We start from the raw sequence: 21,473 nt of genomic DNA, 5'->3' as shown, positions 1-21,473 counted from the left end.
TTTTCCCTTGTTCCTTTTTTAAAAAGCAGTTTTATGTCTGCATACTTTAGTACCTCTAGGAAATATCAATGTGCTAAAGATTTGTTAATTATTATAGATAGTTGATATCCTATGATTCTACACAAAAAGTTAAGGACTTTGTATCACATCCCAACCTGCAGGATTTTGTTTTTCAGGGACAATTCAGTATTTTCTACACACATTGCTGAAACTGCTTTAAATTTTGTGAGGCATTTAGACTTTTGATTGAGTCTGAAGGGACATACTTTATTCTCATAATGTGCAACATTGACACCTGATATCACCACATTAATTAAGAACTCACTGCAGCATTCTGAAATTTCTGCTGGATTTACAGTAATCATAGTTTTGATAAAGAAGAATAGTTCACAATGACAGCCAGTAAGTGTGTAACTAGCTGTTGTGAACTTTGCTTCTTTATGAAAACTGTTGTACACAGCTGTTATTGTAAAAAAAAAAAAAAAAAAAAAAAAAAAAATTGTACTACTATGGTGGGATCATGAGCAAATTACTCTTATTATGGTACAACTTTTCTGCTGTTCATGTTGGTGTGTAGAATGTATGAATCAGGCAACAAACCATTTGACGTTTGGAAAAATATCATCCATGCAATTCCAAAGACTGCAAGAGCTGACAAGTAGGAGAATTAACAGCTCATGCATCCAAGTTGCTGACAGGAATAATATACAGAAGAATGGAAAATAAAATTGAGGATGTGGTAGATGACATGGTAGAAAAGATAAAAGCACAAGAGATGTGAAACAAATACTAACAAAGAGATAGAGGGGCTGACCAGTACTTACCTCAGCTCAGTACAGCCGATAGATACACATAAAACAGAACTGAAAATTTACGTTCCTAGCTTTCGGAACAAATGTTTCTTCATTGGGGAGGAGAGAGGGGAAAGAAAGGAAGAAGGGAAAGGAGATTCAGTTACTCACAACCCAGGTTATGAAGCAACAGGGAAAGGAAAATAGGGCGGGTAGCAAGGATGGAGGCATGGTTGTCAGAGGGAAGCCAAAGATATTCTACTGTAAGTACTGTGCCAGCTTCAAACCAAAGAGGATGCATACAGAAGTAAAGAGGTATATAGTTAAAGATAAACACAATTATGTAGGATGAAAAGATGCGTGAATGGCTAAAGAGGAAAGGGAAAGAGGAGAAGACTGAAGAGTGAATGGGAGTGAGGTTGTTTAACGTAGGTTCAGTCCAGGGGGATGGCGGGATGAAAGGATGTGTTGGAGTGCAAGTTCCCATCTCCGCAGTTCAGAGGGACTGGTGTTGGGTGGGAGAAGCCAAATGGCACATACGGTGTAGCAGGTTCCTAGGTCCCTAGAATTATGCTGGAGAGCATGCTCCGCTACTGGGTATTGGGCATCTCCTAGGTGGACAGTTCGTCTTTGTCCGTTCATGCGCTCAGCCAGTTTAGTTGTTGTCATGGCAATGTAAAAGGCTGTGCAGTGCAGGCATGTCAGTTGATAAATGACATGTGTAGTTTCACACATAGCCCTGCCTTGAATTGTGTTTGTTTTACCAGTAGCGGGGCTGGAGTAGGTGGTTGTGGGGGGATGCATGGGGCAGGTTTTGCAGCGGGGTCGGTTACAGGGGTAGGAACCGCTGGGTAGAGAAGGTAGTCTGGGAATATTGTAGGGTTTAACAAGGATGTTACGGAGGTTAGGGGAGCGACGAAAGGCAACTCTGGGTGGTGTGGGAAGAATTTTGTCAAGGGATGATCTCATTTCAGGGGTTGACTTGAGAAAGTCATATCCCTGGTGGAGTAATTTGTTGATGTTTTCGAGGCCAGGATAATATTGGGTGACAAGGGGGATGCTTCTGTGTGGTCTGGGGGTAGGAACATTGTTGTTGGACGGGGAGGAATGTATTGCTCAGGAAATCTGTTTGTGGACAAGTTCTGCAGGATAGTTGCAGGAGAGGAAAGCACTGGTCAGGTTATTGGTGTAATTGTTGAGGGATTCATACCTCTTTACTTCTGTATGCATCCTCTTTGGTTTGAAGCTGGCGCAGTACTTACAGTAGAATATCTTTGGCTTCCCTCTGACAACCATGCCTCCATCCTTGCTACCCTCCCTATTTTCCTTTCCCTGTTGCTTCATAACCTGGGTTGTGAGTAACTGAATCTCCTTTCCCTTCTTCCCTTTCTTTCCCCTCTCTCCTCCCCGATGAAGGAACATTTGTTCCGAAAGCTAGGAACGTAAATTTTCAGTCCTGTTTTATGTGTATCTATCGGCTGTACTGAGCTGAGGTAAGTACTGGCCAGCCCCTCTATCTCTTTGTTAGTATTTATTTCACATCTTTATATAAGATTTTCCAAAAGCACAAGAGAGGCAATCCTGACATTGCAGTTGATAATGGAAGCAAGACCAAACTGATTCAGTGCCCTGAAGTTTCACTTCTTCATTTTGCAGTGCTTCATTGTCAATGTTTATTACATCAGAATGATTGTTCTCATGCTGCTTTCTTTTTGCATCATGAACAACAAATCAGTTGACAGTCAAATATAAATTTTTGGTGTCTCTGCATCTTGTGAGGACTACTCTCTCATGGACAGGTAACAGTAGTCACTACATAAGAACCTCCATGCAGTCTGTGTTTTTACGGGCTCATCCAAATATTTGTAAAGTTCTCAATATCTGCCAAAATTCATTACTGCAGACTGTGTGGTGGTGGTGGTGTCCATAATTTTGATTTGACTGCTCACTGTTGTTCAGTAGATCAAAATTTATTCAAAAAGACAGTCTGAAATTATGGAACTTATCAGCTACTCTTATGCTCATGTGTATGCATTGTCTTTTAAATTACTGACACAAGTATCTATTTTTTTTTCTCAGAATGTGATGCAAAGAAAGCTTGTTTGAAATGGTGCTTGAAAGTGACAGGATGCAATCCTTGAATTGATATGAACTTCTGAAACTTGCTTGTACCAATACTGGTATCAACAGTCAGGTTTGGCATTGTACTCACTTACCGTGACATTTCTCTTGTACTGTGTTTCATCTAAAATGTGTTCAAATTTAGGTCTGTCCATTGTTCCTACACATCAGCTATCATTTTAAGGAATGCCTGTTTATGTTGTGAACAACCACTCTTTACTATCGTGATCTCCACACTTCATTCATTGATCATTGAGCATGCTCTATGTTGTGAACAATTACTCTTTACTGTTGTGATCTCCACACTTCATTCATTGAGCATGCAATCTTTCTCTTGTTTTGATTTTACTATTTGAACTTTTGACTTGAGTGTGGATTGTTCATCATAACTTCTAATGCTTCCTGAAATTCTTGTTTATTCTTTTTGACTGGATCCTTCACCCGGTTTAATTCACATTTAAGTTCATGTTGAAGGTCAACAACTTGCTTTTTTAATTTGTTCTAAGAGCATTAGTTCGCTGTCTAATGTTGGTGATTTGCTCCTGAAAAGCATTATTCATTATCTTGATGCACTTAAACAACTGACTCAGTCCAACTGTTACTCGTTTATGGCTAACCTTTGGTGTGATAAACTCCACTGTTGAGCTGAAAATGAGTTTCTCATGTTAATACTACCACAGTTTAGCCTGCTGTTCATTAACAAAATTCCCGAAAGAAGTTTCGTAATCATCATTTACAATTTAATTGTCTTGTACACTGAACCCGTATGCTAATGGTAGTACATTCACTGTTAACATTCATTGTTAAGGGTGACATGGCCTGTCTTTCTGAAAGCTGTTCACTGTTTTTGGCTTACCAATTATCGTGCCTCTCCAACTTCATTTTTAGAAAAACAATATGCCGTTATGCTGGGCTGCTGTGCACTCACTATAGCTGTGCATCAGACATTTCCAAATGTTGTGATAAAGTAATATCAGTTATGTTCATTGCCATTTGTGAGCACTTTTCTATTAGCTCACTTCCTTTATAATTACTCCTAGTCTTGACAATTATTGATTGTTTCTCAATCACCATTATTAGTTGGGCACAGTTCATTAAGCACAGTTAACTGGATTGTCACTTAGTTTTCTGTATCATTTATTAGAACTGATTACTGAATTCTAGTAACAAAATTGTGCCATGAGGTTTGAATAAAACTTCAATTTTAATGATGCTTCAATTTTTATGACATTCCATACTTGTTAATTGTCATTCAGTATTATTATTACACTTCGTCTGACAGCAATCATAAATTCAGTACACTACTTGGCTATATTCAACTGTTTCCTCCAGTCAACTGTTCATGATTGATGTCACATGTGATTCCCCTGGAATGTAGTCAAAACATGAAACATTAAACTCAGTGAGCCCAGAGAAGCTAAATCAGGGTGTATACGACCCGGGACAACCAGGAAAAACCTGGGAATTTTTTCATCTGGGAGAAAACCTGGAAAAACCCAGGATATTTTTAGAATTCTGGGAATTTTTCATTGTTTTATTTTTCAGTTAAATTTTTGTGATTTTGACTGGTAAGAACCGATACTCAACAAAGGACATTACTGTATCCCGTTACTGCAGAATACTTCAACAATAAAACATAAATGAGAGAAAAAAAAACAAAAATAAATTTAATTGTGAAGGAAATGCCCCATATACGACAACGACACACAGTGCTCGTGCAAGTGTCTGCCAACAGCAAAATGTGTAAAAGGCTTTTATATTAGATTCGTTTTAGCAGTTACGAGCGGGCTCATGCGCATTCGCAGTTGAGTTGCGTTTGAGTAGTAGATTCTCCCGCTTCTGGCAACAGGAATTGGCTGTTGGCTGTGCAAGCCATCGCAGCAAGCAGCTAGATGCTACTGGGAAAAGGGAGCACCAAATTCATATTCTTGAGGAAAAAAAACTTGTTTCACAAAGCGCCTAGCATCCAGCGCACGTTTGTCTATCAATTACTAATATGATTTTGAAATGCTTCCCTGTTGGTTTCTGAATGAATCATAAGTTGACTTTTGAATGCATGCATAGTGTATGTGATGTCTCTGTCAGGAGAATCCTCGTCGCATCTAGAAATAAACTTTCCGCAGACAAAAGGGGACGGGGCTATACAAGCTGAGGGAGTAAAGACGAACGGATGAATGCCAGTTGCTGTTTGATTATGTGGTTGATTGGGTTTGTAAATGATCAACATTATTATAATTACTAGTGAAATCCATAGATTCAGACTACCAGGATGGAAATAAACGACTGACAGGAATAACAGGTGAGAAAGCTTACATATTATCTTCTCGGTGTATCCAAGAAAATGAAATTTTGACAGAAAATTTTTGGCCAGATCACTATACTAGTAAGGACCAGTAGTACAGTCCCTGGTTAGCAGCTGCGTAAGTTCTATTCGGGAAGTAACACGGAAAATGTGTTGTTCGAACACGTAATAATGCCTAACCGGAAAATAATCACAGGATAACTAAACCTGTGATTCTGGCAGGGTTAGTGAAGTTAATCAGCAAACAAATTTTTACAATTGCAGCAATAGCTACAGAATTGGTGATGACAAGATTGTTAGAATGAGGAAGGAGAAGAAACAGGGACATCACACAAATTATGGAAGAATAAGATGTTTCCAAATTTATATAAAAATTTCGTAATACTACTTTTCGATCTCATGCTTGAGAAGCTGGTGTGTATGAATGAAATGTGGAACTATTTCCAAACATAAAGCTTTTTGCTTGTAGTAGGCCTAATAGGCATTTGATATTGGTACTTCGTGGATTATATTCTGTCGTGTTATAAAAGTGCCCATTTGTGCCAAAACAGTCTCGTTTATTTGGTGTGTTACAAAATTGCTGCCATATTAGAAAGGCCTATGTTGTTTTATCTAGCAGACAGTGACAAAATAGATGCAACCAGATTGAGAAACCACACCAGTCTTGGGTATTATTTGTATTAACAGCTTTTTCAGTATTAGATAACGACATTTCGATTTTTCATGTAGCAAAAGGTTTGACGAACTTTGATGAGGTAATAGATTCTTTCGCAGAAAGGAAAGCACACCATGTAAAGCTGTATTAGAGAGAAAAAAATGCTAGAAGCTAAGGTTTGAAGAAATGTGTAATTTCTTGCTTATCTCTTGTCAGTATTGGTTTTATATATCCTATATTTAATTTTATGTCACACAAAAGAGCAGGTTATTAACTAATAGGCAAAAAGAGTTCAGAGTTTCTGAAGAGTTCTTGTTCTCTCGATTACAAATTATCCCATCTGCTATTAATTGCAAGATTTTTTTAAAGAGGGGCAGGCTGTCAAACCAGCTGACTGGGAGCAGGAGAGGCACCACAGGACATTTCAATTTCCACTATCCTGAAAATAGTTTGGAAGCGTGGTAGGAAAATGCTTTATCAAGAGGTGTGGCACTGCACTTTGGCATACATAGGACCAAATAATATGTCTTACATTTCCTTGAATACATATGTGGGCCCCTACCACCATGGCACAGCGCATCCCCGGGTTGTGGATAGGGAATACGGACTTCAGATATGAAGGGTAGCTGCGAATACAAAAAATAAGCAGTCGCGGACAGCCAGTGGGGAGCAGGCAATGGCGTGATGAAACATCCCTGTTTCTTCTTCTCTTACTAACAAATCTATTCATCAAGAATCAGCAACATTAAATGGCGTGGGTCCCTTTGAAGTAAAATATTCTGGAGGTAAACTAGGTTCCCATTTGGATCTCTGGGCAGAACCTACTTCGAAGAGATTCAGGCTGAAAGGGGATGGGAACATGGAACATTAAAAGTTTGAATAGGCCAGGAACGTTCCAGACATTATTAGACAAATTAGATAGATACGATGTTGACATTACAGCTATTCAAGAAACTTGGTGGCAGGGGGAGGGTAGTATAAAGATGGGTAACTATACATTTTTCTATGGAGGTGCGGAAATTCACAGTTTCGGAACAGGTTTCGCAGTACAGAGAAAAGTGCTTCACGCTATCAGAGATATAAGGTTCATTAGTGACCGACTATCAGTTATAGTGTTGTCCAGCAGGTGGAATAGACTAGCAGTAATTAATGTACACACACCAAATGAGGATGCTGATGAGGTGGTTAAAGACGGCTTTTATGAAGAACTAGATCAACTGTGGGATGAGTTCTCCTCCTACAATACAAAATTAATCATAGGCGATTTTAATTCGAAGGTAGGGAAGGAGGAGGCATTCCGGCTTACAATTGGGAAAGAAAGTTTGCATAACATTTCAAATGATAATGGCACAAGGGTGGTTAATTTTGCTGTTTCAAAAGACATGATTGTTGAGAGCACGTATTTCAAAAGGAAGGACATTCATAAAGCAACTTGGGTCTCTCCGGATGGACACACCCAAAACCAAATTGATCATGTTCTTGTAGATCGGAGATGGCACACTAGTATAGAAAATGGTAGGACTTTCAGGGGACTAGACTGTGATTCTGATCATTTTCTTGTAGTTGCCAAAGTTCACCAATGGCTATCTACAGCAACATCAAGGTGTCATAATGCAGAACTTGTTAGGTTCGACACTGACAAGCTAAATGATGAAAACTTTAGAAGACGGTACATGACAGAAATTTCAAATAGGTTTGATGCTCTCAGGACACATGAAGATCAAGATGGGGATGTAAATAAACAGTGGATCACTGTGAGGAATAATATCAAAGAGGCAGCGAAGGTCACAATAGGTACAATTAAGAAGAACAGGAGGAAACCGTGGTTCAATGAGGGATGCAAGAAATTGGTAGAGGAAAGGAGAAAAGCGCGTTTAGATTGGGATAGAATGGGAGACAGTAAACAAGAGGAGTTCTTCAACATGAGAAGGGAAGTTGGTTGTAGGCTATGGGCAATGAAGAGGGATTATTTGAACAATCAAATTAAAAAAATGGAAACATACAGTAAAACAAAAAACATTAGGGAACTTTACCTAGACATAAATGGGTATAGGAAGGGGTTCAAGGCTAGGACAAATGCACTTCGAGGGAATGCCGGGGGAATATTGACAGACCCCAGTGCTGTATTAAGTAAATGGAGGGCGTATTTTGAGCATCTATTAAATGTACACCAGGAAGCAGGAAATGAGCAAGTGTACTAAATACATACAGCAGAACCCCAGATACCTGAGCCAACGTTAAAGGAAGTAAGAGATGCAATCAACAAATTGAAAAACCATAAAGCACCAGGATCAGATTGCATAACTGCAGAATTAGTTAAAAATGGGGGGGCAGAAATTGGCGGAAGTAGTTCACAAACTGATAACTAAAGTATGGAACTCAGAGATGATACCTGAAGAGTGGCAGGAGTCAATTCTGATCCCAATTTTTAAGAAGTGACAAAATGAATTGTAGTAATTATAGAGGGATATCGCTATTACCAGTATGTTCCAAAATTTTCTCGAATATTCTGCTAAGCAGGCTTACACCATACACAGATGAAATTGTGGGGGATTACCAAGCTGGCTTTCAGAGGAACAGATCAACTATAGACCAAATATTCAGCCTGCGTCAAATTTTGGAAAAGAAATGGGAATACAATAAACCAGTTCATAATCTTTTCATAGATTTTACAAAAGCATATGATTCAATATTGCAATCAAAATTGTACAGAATTCTTTTGGAACTTGGAATACCAAAGAAGTATGTCAGACTTATAGAAGCGAGTTTGAAAAACATAAAAAGTAGAGTACATGTGGGGAAATTGGAGTCAGAAGAAATTGTAATGAAGAACGTACTTAAGCAGGGAGATGCCCTGTCTCCACTACTTTTTAATTTAGTCCTAGAATATATTGTATGAATGGCAGCAGATAATTCAGAGGGTGTGGAGTTAAATGGAAATATTAAGATCTTAGGGTATGCAGATGATCTGAACATCATTAGCGATAGAAAAGAATCTGTAACAGTAAATGCAAATGCGTTAATCAAGGCTAGTGAAGATGTAGGTCTAAGGATAAGTGAAGACGAAACTAAATACCTGGTTACTACTAGAATGCCAACAGCAGTAGATCAGGAAATGTTAAGAGCTGGAGACATTCAGTTTAAAAAAGTGAACACATTTAAGTATCTAGGTATGGACATCACTTCGAGAAATGAGATTTAATCTGAACTGAAGAAGAGATTACGGGGCGGGAAATGCATGCTACTTCTCACTGAATAGATTACTTTCATCACAGATTTTGTCTAGGAATTTAAAGATTCGACTATAAAAAACTATTATTCTACCAGTTATGCTGTATGGGTGTGAGACTTGGTCTCTCACTGTGCAAAATGAAAAGCCGTTTCGAGTATTTGAAAACAAAATTTTGAGGAAAATTTTCAGAGCAAAAAGGGATGACACTAGCGGAGAGTGGCAAAAACTGCATAATGAAGAGGTTCACGAACTCTGTTCAAGCCCTGACATAATCAGTATTATTAAATCACATAGGCTGCAATGGGCGGGTCACGGCAGCGCGCAGAGTACTGGTAGGGCACTTAGAGGGAAAACGTCCTGTGGGGAGACCGAGGCGTAGATGGGAGGACAATGTGAAGGCTGATTTGAGGAGCCTAGGTATGGAAGGTGAATGGAAGGAAATAGCCCAAGACAGGGACAGATGGCGAGAATACGTTGCTGCGGTAATGGACCCTCGAGTCCGGTATGACCAGTGAGTGAGTGAGTGTGAGTGACATTTGTTTTATGTTTCAGACTTTTCAGAAAGATGTGTGCTACAAGATGAACATATTTTGAAAATTCAATTTTTTTTAGTATTGACCCGGTTCGCAAATGTCATAGGTGCTGATGTGGAAAGCAGTCTGAGTTATAGTGGGTAGTCTCCACATGATCCGTGTTTACATTTAGTGATTTTGCTGTTTCCCCTTCGTTTAATCTCACGTCAAATGAAAACAAAACAGATATTTGTGGCCGGGAGCTATCAAGTGAATTAAAACACATTCACATAATTACGGAAGGCTAAAATATGTCATTAGTTTCAGATTTTATTTCCACCTTTCTGACAGTCAAGCATAAATCGCCTTGTGGAACAATGAAGTTACTTTTGTCTGTTTGCTAAAGAAATTTGACTTTTGTTAACCTTTTCCACAGAGGCAGTCAATGTATTTCAAACGAAATGTTTAATTCCTCAGTACTGGGTAGTTTCAACTGTGCACTGCATTTCAAGTGCATGTTTTCATTTTCTAGCACATATGGCATTATGCCATAATAAAGAACCAAACATGATATAATACAGTACTGGTGCTCCAAGAAAATTTACATCATGAAAACCACACTGAAAATCTTAATATCAGGTCAAGGACTACTTCACTGGGAATCGGGACATATGAATGTGCACTTTAAGTATGCATTTTAAATGTGCACATTTTAATATGGTTCACGAAATTCCAATGCTCTTGCAGTATCCTCTGATGTCTTGTTTCTTTTATGGCATAATGTATGATCTTTCAATGTTTTATACGTACGTACAAGTGGGCTTCCTACATCATGATAGCTACCTAAACGCGGTGTCACCTGTTATCTGCGCTCTCTGGCAAATGCTGAAACAAACCTATTTCTAACAGGTTGCAGGAAAATATTGTGAATAGTGGTTTGAAAAGCATTACTTTCAAAGTAAATATCCTTTTACATAAGTTGAACTATGTGCAAGAATGTACCATGAATTTATTAAATCACAGAGCGTTTGACTCTCATTTAAAGATCAACTCTTTGATGACAAACCAGTTAGAAGAATTTCAAACCCTGAAGATCAGACATTTATGTCATTATTAAAAATTTTACTGGCACATTTGTGTGATGTATCTTAAAGTGTAACACGTGCAAAAAAGATCAACAGTATATGTGAAAGCTTAGCTTCTCTTGCAGCTTGAAAACAATATTATATGTGAAAGCCTTGCTTTTCTTATAGCAACACTATTTATATTAATTTAAACTATTAACTTTCCCTGTTTATGTGTTCGTACTACTGTCCTATGCTCTGAATATCCACTGTCATCAGCTGGCGAGATCACGTAACATGAGCTACGAACGGCTTACAAAAGCACATCAAAATCTCGATTTCAATTATTCGGAAAGAAACATGCGGTGTTTGGTGGAATTGCAATGTATACTTTTGTAATATGAAAATACGCAGTGTACATGTTGCTGCACATTAAAGATATTTTCAAAACATGTCTTTTTCCATGAGTTTCATTTTCTAATGTGCCGGGAAATTGTACGCCCATGTGTAAAACCACAACCATTCAAATGATTGATAAGGGAAAATATACTGTCACCCAGGAGAAAGTGTATTTTTAGCCAGGAAATCTGGGAAAAATCCAGGAATTTTTTTTCCTTGTCCACGTATACACCCTGTTAATGAATGTTGTCCCACCTCAAAGAGGTTTTATCTGTTCCTGTATTGATGAAGATGCAGTAAAGGTGACTTCACTAGCCCTAAAGAGATTTAAAAAATCAGTAGGCTACGAAACCGAGGTAATTTTTCTAACTAAAATATTTAACCCTTGGATGCATTAGTAGCTGGACTTGCGAAAAATGCATGAGAGGGGTATATTAGACCCCGGCCTTAAAACTGATACAAAAAGTTAGAAGTAAAACAGTACTCTCGGATTCTGATGGATTTGGTGACAGAATGGATTGGAAAGTGTTTATTTTGATGGTGCGACCTGTATTTTAGGATGATATGAAATACAGTATCTTAAATTACATTATAATTTTCCTGATATTAAAGAACAAACTTCCATTTTTACTGTGTCCACACTCAGATGCTTTACAAATATTTACACTGTATAGCACACTTGATCTCTACGAATACTTCCACTAAGGTCTTTGCAAATATTTTTTGTGCACTGCACAGACTGTCTTTTCACCACTTTCTCTATCTAAATATTTTTTGTGGGAGAAATACTAAATATATTTGCAGGAGCCTCTAAAAGGGACATGCTGTTCATCTATAATTAATGTTAAGATGCATCCTTTGCAGCAGTTTTCTGTGAACAGTTTCCAAACATAACAAAACTGTGCTAAGTTATCACCCTACCTCCTGGTGTTTCTGTCCACTTGTAAACAAATGTTAAGGCTCTTATTATATCTTCAGATTTGTTAATTGAGAGGTGGCCAGATAATAAGGTTGGTAAAGCTAAAGTGAAATAACTCTGATTGACATGTCCCAGTTTCCACTTACACTTGCTTTAATCAAAGAGTCCAAAAATGGATTCATTTCATAGAGGTTACATTGTACCGGTTTTTTCTTTTTACTATCAGTATGAGTTTCTTCTAAATAGTGCAATGCATCATCTCCTGTAACCTTATTTGTGAGATAATATAATCCCATTCTTACTTGTACTGCAGCTGGGTGTCCAGCCATGTGCAATCTTTTATGTAACATGACATTTCAACAGTGTAACTTTCCATCATCTTCAGGTGATACCTGTAGAATGAGTATCTTTGTATTTGCTTCACCATGCCTTCTTTTATAAAGGAGGCACAGTGTAGTGAAGACACTCACTCTTTAGATATCACCTGCAGGTAACGACTTGATAGGCTATTGTTAACATAATGTTACATGGATGAGTGCACCTGGCTGGACACCTGAGAGCAATAAAAATATTGCCAGGAAATCTTAAGATCACAAATCCCATGTTTCCTTAGAAGAGACAATTGCAGTACCTCTTACTGTCTTATGTATATATGGGTCCACACAAGCTGCAAATTTCTTCAAGGAAGTCATTGCATAGGCTGCTTTTATTTTTTAAACAAACACTTTATTTCATGATTTTTTTGCTATTAGATAATTTTGCCCATTTCGGTATTTTCAAGCTACACAGAAGTGAATCCTGCCTGTAAAATGATAAAATGCAACCCTTATGCAGGTCCTTGCCACTGTATCAACATCAGCCACACTACATCCTTAGGTTAACATTAAAAATAAAACTGCACGTGATGTAGTCAATCTCTGAACTCAACATTTTGATTTACTTAAAAGCTCTGTTCCAAATAATAGGAAACTTGAACAAGGATTATGTGTAACGGTATTTTTAGAGAATGCTAAATCCATTCCATTGAACATTTTACCTTTTTCATGGTAGTGTGCATGGGTAAAATAATTGAAAACAGTCATATTTTTACTGTGCTGGCACAGTGAATGGCCGAAGGCAAGGGGAAATTACATCTGTAATTTTTCCCAAAGACAAGCAGCTCTACTGTTGGATGAAATAGTGATGACATCCTCTTGGGTAAAATATTCTGTAGGCAGAATAGTCCCCCATTTGGATCTCCAGGCAGGGACTACTCAGGACAATGTTGTCATCAGGAGAAACATAACTGGCTTTCTATGGATCAGAGTGTGGAATGAGGCTAGAAAATTTAAAAAGGGATGGATAGGTTGAAGTTAGATGTAGTGGGAATCAGCGAAGTTCAGTGGCAGGAATAACAGGTAATGCACGAGTAGGTCTAATAATGAATAACAAATAGAAATCCAGGTGAGGTACTGTGAAAAAAAGTAATGGATGCATTATCTTAGTCAAAATAGACGCAAAACCAACACCCATCACAGTAGAACATCACCACAGTAGTATTCAGTGGTACAATTATTTCCTCAAATGATAAAGTGATTGAAGAAATTTATGGGGAGATAAAATAAATTATTCAGATAGTTAACAGAGACAGAAACTTAATTGTGATGGGGGACTGTAATTTAATAATAGGAAAAGGAAGAGAAGGAAAAATAATAGGTGAATATGGACTGGGAGAAAGTAATGGAAAAGGTAACCGCTTGGTAGAATTCCGCACAGAGCATAATTTGATAATCACTAACACTTGATATAAGAACCACGAAAGAAGGTTGTATATGTGGAAGAGACCTGGGACACCAGAAGGTTTCAATTTGATTTACATGGTAAAAAAGAGATTTTGGAACCAGATTTTAAATTTTAAGTCATTCCCAGGTATAGATGTGGACTCTTATCACAATGTATTTGTTATGAACCCTACATTAAAACTGAAGAGCTTGCAAAAAAAGGTAGGAAATTAAGGAGATGGGACGTGGATAAGTTGAAAGAACCTGAGGTTGTTGAGAGTTTCAGATGTAACACTAGACAATGATTGACAACAACAGGGGGAAGGAATATAGTAGATGACAAATGGGCAGCTTTGAGAGATGAAATCTTGAAGGCAGCAGAGGATCAAAAAGGGAAAAAACAAGAGCTAGTAGAAATCCTTGTATATCACAGGATTGGTTAAAGAAGAAAATACAAAAATGCAACAAATGGAGTAGACAAATGTGTGAAAAATGAGGCTAATGAGAAGAGCAAAATGGTGAAGCAGTAATGGCTAGAGAAAATGTTGAAATATAAGGATATAGAAGCATATATCACTACAAACTGAACAATGGAAACTCCAATTAGGGATATCAACAATGTAGGAAAAGACAGATTGCTACTTACCATAAAGGAGACATGTCAAGTTGCAGATGGGCACAATGAAAAGACACTCATATTTAGTTTTTGGCCACAGCCTTCATCAGTAGCCAACAGGCACAGCATCAGGAGGTTGTGGAGCAGGAAGGTGGGAGTAAAAGAAACAAGAAAGGAGAGGAGCAGGTAAAGATGGGCAGATGCATTGGCAGAGGGCTGCCTATAAACAGGGTGGGAGACAAGAATGGGGAGGAGATGGTAGGACAGAGGGGGTGGAAATTGTTGTGTGGAGGGTGTGGGGACAATACATTACTGTAGGTTGAGGCTGGGATGATTATGGGAGCAGAGAATGTGTTGTAAGAATATCTTCCATCTGCACAATTCAGAAAATCTGGTGGAATAGTTTTGTCATGGTCAGTTCTTCCAATGACAGTAGTTCTGATGGATGGCAACTTAGATCTTTCAGTATCTTGTCAAACTCTTCTCACATATCGTATCTCTGATCTCATCTTCATCTATGTCCTTTTCCCTCTCTATGATATTGACTTGAAGTTCATTTCCCTTGTATAGCACCTCTATATACTCTTTGCTCCTTTCAGCTTTCCCTTCTTTGCTTATTACTGGTTTTTATCATTTGATTCTAATATAGCTGTTTCTCTTTCCTCCAAAGATCTCTCTAATTTTCCTACAGGCAGTGCTTACAGTACCTTTCCCCTAAAGAAGACACGTCAAGATGCAGACAGGCATGATTAAAAGACACTCACTCACAGCTTTTGGCCACAGCCTTTGTCAGTAAGGACACACACACACACACACACACACACACACACACACACACACACAAAAGCAAGCATGCCTCACGCACACATGACTCCAGCATCTCTGGCAGAATGCAACATCATGTGGAATGCAAGCAGCAATCTGGAGGGAGTGGGGAAGGGGAAGAGATAGTAGTGTACAAGTGGGGAGAGAGACGAATGTTGACTGGTGGCATGTGCAGGGACTAGACTGCCAACAGGCCCAGCTTCAGGAGGTTGTGGGGCACGGAGATATGGAAAAAAGGAACAAAAAATGACAGGAATGGGGAAAGACAGGCAGATGTGTTGGCAGAAGCCTGCAAATAAACAGGATGGGAGACGAGAATGGGGAGGAGCTGACAGGACAGTGGGGGTGGAAACTGGTGGGTGGAGGGAGTGGGGCAGTATGTTACCATAGGTTGAGGCCGGGATAATTATGGGAGTGGAGAATGTGTTGTAAGGCTAACTCCCGTCTGTGTAGTTCAGAAAAGCTGGTGGTGTATGGAAGAATCCAGATGGCTCAGATAGTGAAGCAGCCATTGAAATTAAGTGTTTTATGTTCAGCTGCATGTTTGTCACAGGGTGGTCTACTTTGCTCTTGGACAAAGTTTGGGAGTGGCCATTAATCCTGGTGGACAGGTGGTTGGTAGTTATGCCAACATAAAAATCTGTGCAGTGATTGCAGCAGAGCTTGTAAATGACATGGCTGCTTTCACAGGTGGCGTGGCCCTTGACAGAGTAGCATAAACCCATGACAGGACTGGAATATGAAGTGCTGGGTGGGTGGATTGGGCAGGTTTTGCAGCTGGGTGTTCCACAGCGATATGGTCCTTGTTGCAGGGGATTGGGATTTGGAGTGGCATAAGGACGGACTAGGATGTTGGGGATGTAATGGTACTTCCCTTTAGGAGAGGTGAGAAGTAAATTGGGTAGGATGTCCTTCATTTCAGGGCACAATGGTAGATAATCAAGGCCCTGGCAAAGGATGTGGTTCAGTTGTTTCAGTCCAAGGTGGTACAGGGTGACAAAAGAGACATTCCTTTGTGGTTGGTTTTTGGGGGTGGTGGGAGGATTGGGGTTATGAGAGGCAATGGCACAGGATATCTATTTGCAGACTAGGTCTGGGGGCTAGTGCCTGTCTGTGAAGGCCTTGGTGAGACCCTCACCATACAGAGCAAGTTAGTTTTTGTCACTGCTTATATGCCGTCCCCAGGTAACTGAATATGACACACTTGATTTCAATGGCTGCTTCACTACCCAAGCCATCTGGATCCTTCCCTACACCACCAGCTTTTCTGAACTGCACAGATGGGAATTATCCTTACAACACATTCTCCACTCCCATAATTATCCTGGCCTCAACCTACGATAACATATTGCCCCACTCCCTCCACCCAACAGTTTCCACCTCCACTGTCCTGTCATCCCCTCCCAATACTCATCTCCCATCCTGTTTATTTGCAGGCTTCTGCCAACACATCTGCCCGTCTTTCCCCACTCCTGTCGTTTTTTGTTCCTTTTTTCCCCATCTCCGTACCCCACAACCTCCTGAAGCTGGGCCTGTTGGCAATCTAGTCCCTGCACACGCCACCAGTCAACATTTGTCTTTCTCCCCACTTGTACACTTACTGACAAAGGCTGTGGCCGAAAGCTGTGACTGAGTGTCTTTTATTCGTGCCTGTCTGCAACTTGACATGTCTTCTTTAGGGAAAAGGTACTGTAGGTACCACCTGTAGGAAAATTAAAGAGGCTTTTGGAGAAAAGAGAAATAGCCATATGAAAATCAAATGATAAAAACCAGTAATAAGCAAAGAAGGGAAAGCTGAAAGGAGCAAAGAGTATATAGAGGTGCTATACAAGGGAAATGAACTTCAAGTCAATATCATAGAGAGGTTAGAGGATATAGATGAAGATGAGATCAGAGATACGATATGTGAGAAGAGTTTGACAAGACACTGAAAGATCTAAGTTGCCATCCACCAGAACTACTGTCACTGGAAGAACCAGCCATGACAAAACTATTCCACCCAGTTGCAAAGAAAGTAGGTGCTGACATGTGTGAATATTACTAAACTACCCATTTAATAAGTCATGTTTGCAAAATACCAACTTGAATTCTTTACAGAAGAACTGAAAAATTGGCAGAAGGTGCCCTCGAAGAAGATTAGTTTGTGTTCTGGAGAAATGTAGGAACGTGCGAGGCAATACTGACCCTACGACTTATCTTAGGAGATAGGTTGAAGAAAGGCAAACCTATATTTGTGGCTTTTGTAGATGTGAAAAAAGTTTGTGGCAATGCCTACTGAAATACACTATTTGAAATTCTGCATGTAGCAAGTGTAAAATATAGGGAGCAAAAGAGTGTACACAAACCAGACTGCAGTGGAAACAATAACTGGGAAGCAGTAGTTGAGAAGGGAGTGAGCGTTGTAGCATGGAAACCAAAGAAAAATTCGTGGTGAGGATTAAAGTTAAGGGACAAGATATAAAAATTTTGGGGTTTGACAATGATATTGTAATTCTATCAGACACAGTAACGGACTGAGAAGAGCAGTTGAACCAAGTACACAGCATCTTCAAACATCAACGAAAGAAAAACAAATATAATGGAATGTAGTCAGGTTAAATCAGGTGGTGTTGATGGAATTTAATTAGGAAATAAGACTTTAAAAGTATTAAATGGGTTTTACTATTTGGGCAACAAAATTATGGATGATGGTCAAAGTAGAAAGGATGTAAAGTGTAGACTGGCAGTGGCAAGAAAATTGTTTCTGAAGAAGAGGAATACGTTAACACCGAATATAGCTTTAAGTGTTAGCAAGTGAAATGTGGACAGTAAAAAGTTTAGACAAGATGAGAATAGAGGCTTTTGAAATGTGGTGCTACAAAAGAATGCTAACAATTATATGCGTAATTGTGTAACTAATGAGGAGGTACTGAATAAAATTGGGAAGACAAGAAATTTGTGGCAGAACCTGAATAGAAGAAGGGATGGGTTGATAGGAGGGAAGTGTGTGTGTGGGGGAGGGAGGGGAGTGGGGGGGGGGGGGGGGGAGGAGGTAAAAACTGTAATATGAATACAATAAGCAGATTGATCAGGATGAATGTTGTAGTAATTATTCAGAGATGAAAAGGCTTGCACAGGATAGTGCAGCAAGGAGAGCTGCATCAAACCAGTCTTTAGACTGAAGACCACAATAGCAACAACAAATGTAATCATTATATTTGGAGGAATTTTATATTATTTGCATTGCTTTCATTCTCCCAAAACATAATTCCACCTTACAACAAAGTTACAGTGGCAGACTATCTGTCATGTGTCTGTAAGAGTAAAGGAGGCCACTCAGCTGCCCGGTGTGGCCGAGCGGTTCTAGGCACTACAGTCTGGAACCACACGACCACTACGGTCGCAGGTTCGAATCCTGCCTCAGGCATGGACGTGTGTGCTGTCCTTAGGTTACTTAGGTTTAAGTAGTTCTAAGTTCTAGTGGACTGATGACCTCAGAAGTTGAGTCCCATGGTGCTCAGAACCATTTTTGAGGCCACTCACATTATAGGAGAAGGATTGAGTCAACACAAGCACATGCAAAAGACAGTGAAAACTTGTTTTCATTCTATGTGTGTCTGTCATCTATTCAGTGCTTCTGCTTTTCAGTGAGTGGTCACATTTACTCCTAAATTATTTACATTCTACCAGAAGTTTCTGACTATAGGTGTCCATATGAGATGCACTGAACAGTAATATTGCTGCAAATGGAAGCCTTTTTAATTTGTTTGCCATGTAACATGTGTGTGTCTGTATATATGTAAAAACAAAGATGATGTGATTTACCAAACGAAAGTGCTGGCATGTTGATAGACACACAAACAAACACAAACATGCACACAAAATTCAAAGTTACAATGGCAGACTATCTGTCATGTGTCTATAAGCAATGTCTGCTTGTGTCTGTGTATGTGCGGATGGATATGTGTGTGTGTGCGCGAGTGTATACCTGTTCTTTTTTCCCCCTAAGGTAAGTCTTTCCACTCCCGGGATTGGAGTGACTCCTTACCGTCTCCCTTAAAAACCACATCCTTTCGTCTTTCCCTCTCCTTCCCTCTTTCCTGATGAAGCAACCGTTGGTTGCAAAAGCATGAATTTTGTGTGCATGTTTGTGTTTGTTTGTGTGTCTATCAACATGCCAGCACTTTCGTTTGGTAAGTCACATCATCTTTGTTTTTAGATATATTTTTCCCACGTGGAAAGAGGGAGGGAGAGAGAGAGAGAGAGAGAGAGAGAGAGAGAGAGAGAGAGAGAGAGAGAGATTGAGTTAGCTATCTATCAAGAAACTTAGCAAGCAAACGCCTATTTGCTGTTCAACATCTCTTCTATTCAGTGAAATGAATCCATTTTCATACAGATGTATATAGTATATAATACAGTTATTCAGAATACTCTCATAGTAGTTAAATATACTGTAGCAGTTTAACAAAAGCTTAATATTGTGAAAGAAGAGCAGCAGATTTGTAGATGTAGTGACTCTTAAATTAATTCAAAATGATAATATGCAACCTTTTTTGATGAAATAATTTTTTTAGTAAGCACCTTTTGCAAATATCTGTAGCTCATCTCGAATAACAGTTTTTCATTTAATTGACAGATGCAGTTAATCATAGTTGCATTTGTGTGTTGATTTTTGTTGTGACTCAGTCCAAATCCCTAAGATTCTTCCTCATGGTATGCTCTATAGATTATGATGTGCAAATGAGTACACTTCAGAGTTGCTTAAGTCCATACTTTCATGGCAGTGTGCAGTGAGAACTCATATACTAGATGCTGTCAAAAAGAAATAATAACAATGTATTTTGAATGTCTGAAGTCGTAGTAGTGTATATATGAACCTAATGTTACATGTTTGCAGACCATCCAATACTGCAGATTTTGGAGACAAGAACTGTGGACAAAATGGCCCAGGATTTTGTTAAGAAACAAAAACCTCGTATAAGTACATAATACATTACATGTACTAATTTTGAAATGTGTACATATAAGATGATATGATTAATATGGTACTTACATCAAAAGGAAAACTTGTGTCCCATGCATCATGTGAGAGCTGTTCTATTTGAAGGAACTAGTGCAGAACAGGCAGTTCAGAAATTGCTGATCATGAGAAACAGCTTTTAAATAATATTACCAAAGCACAATAAGTGTAGGATTTTTAAATGTGTGTTGTAAGTGATAAAAAAACGAGTTTTGCTATCTCAACATCAATCAAGGTCAGTAATGTCCACTTTTTGTGTACTGTATAGTGAATTTATGGAAAATGAACTAACTGTATAAATTGTTACAAGAAATTCCATGTGCCAGTCTTGCAGTGCATAATACTACAAGAAAACATCTGTGTAAAGATGTTGCAGTGTGTGTTTAAAATCAGTGCTATTAAAGGACCAGATAAAAATCAATGTAATATCAATTTTGCTTAATTCATCTTGCATTGATGTTGACACAGTAATGGTTTTGGTTATATCTTTTTGCTGAGTAACAGACGACAATGGCACATCCTAAGTGCAATTTGTCTGTATTCTATTCCAGTAGCTGGACAATAACATATTATTATTACTATCATCTTTCTGCAGTGTTGATTTATGGAGCAATGTTTCTATAGCTATTTAAGGTGACAGATGTGAACTGTTTACTTAGGTGTTTGATCTTCAATCATTCTGTTGTGATATATGGTATTGCTTGCATCTGTAAAGTGAATTTGAAGGAGTGATGAATACTGTTCAGTTCATGCGAAACCTCATTTTATAGTTTCTGATGGCCATTTTTCTAGTACTGTGATATGAAAGACAGTAAATCTACATGCATATGAAAGTCGGAGTATGTGGCACCATCAAAGACTTAATTGAAAATGTAAAGACAATCTTCTTCAGAGATAAGCAGCAACCAGCTGTCTTTTAACTCATATTTTTTTATGTTTGAACTTGTCCTCTGAATTCTAAGAAAATGAATATTTTATAATGTAATAAAAATAAAAATATAGTGTGCTCTACTAATCTTTAATAAGAATAACTTCTGGAGTCAATGTGGATTTTATATTACCTGTTACACTACAACTTTCAGCATAGTCTATATGAAACATAACAGTTGTGCTGTTAAGTATTTCAACATATTTATTTAACTGGAGAGCAGGAAATCTTCCTCATCACTTATAACTGACATGTGAATCTGCTCAAGCTCTCAGATTTCTGTTTATTTATTTAATTAATTATTTATTGCCTAAGGATGATTCCATAACAGAGATGTTCATAATGACCAA

General features: G+C 38.6%; 1 protein-coding gene across 1 annotated transcript in view; it reads left to right on the top strand.

Annotated features, from left to right (window-relative positions):
- The window catches only part of LOC126475073 (BAI1-associated protein 3), a 715,757-nt gene extending 694,537 nt beyond the window's left edge, over nt 1–21,220 (top strand). The window contains exon 26 of the mRNA XM_050102632.1: nt 20,073–21,220. Within this exon, the coding sequence (XP_049958589.1) occupies nt 20,073–20,164 (92 nt within the window). The 3' untranslated portion in view covers nt 20,165–21,220. The remainder of the gene's footprint in view (nt 1–20,072) is intronic.
- The last annotated feature ends 253 nt before the right edge of the window (nt 21,221–21,473 follow it).

This window comes from Schistocerca serialis, chromosome 4, assembly GCF_023864345.2.
Source record: "Schistocerca serialis cubense isolate TAMUIC-IGC-003099 chromosome 4, iqSchSeri2.2, whole genome shotgun sequence".
Classification (NCBI taxonomy): Eukaryota; Metazoa; Arthropoda; class Insecta; order Orthoptera; family Acrididae; genus Schistocerca; species Schistocerca serialis.
The sequence above is the reverse complement of the archived record's forward strand: the minus strand, read 5'-3'. Positions and strand labels throughout refer to the sequence as shown.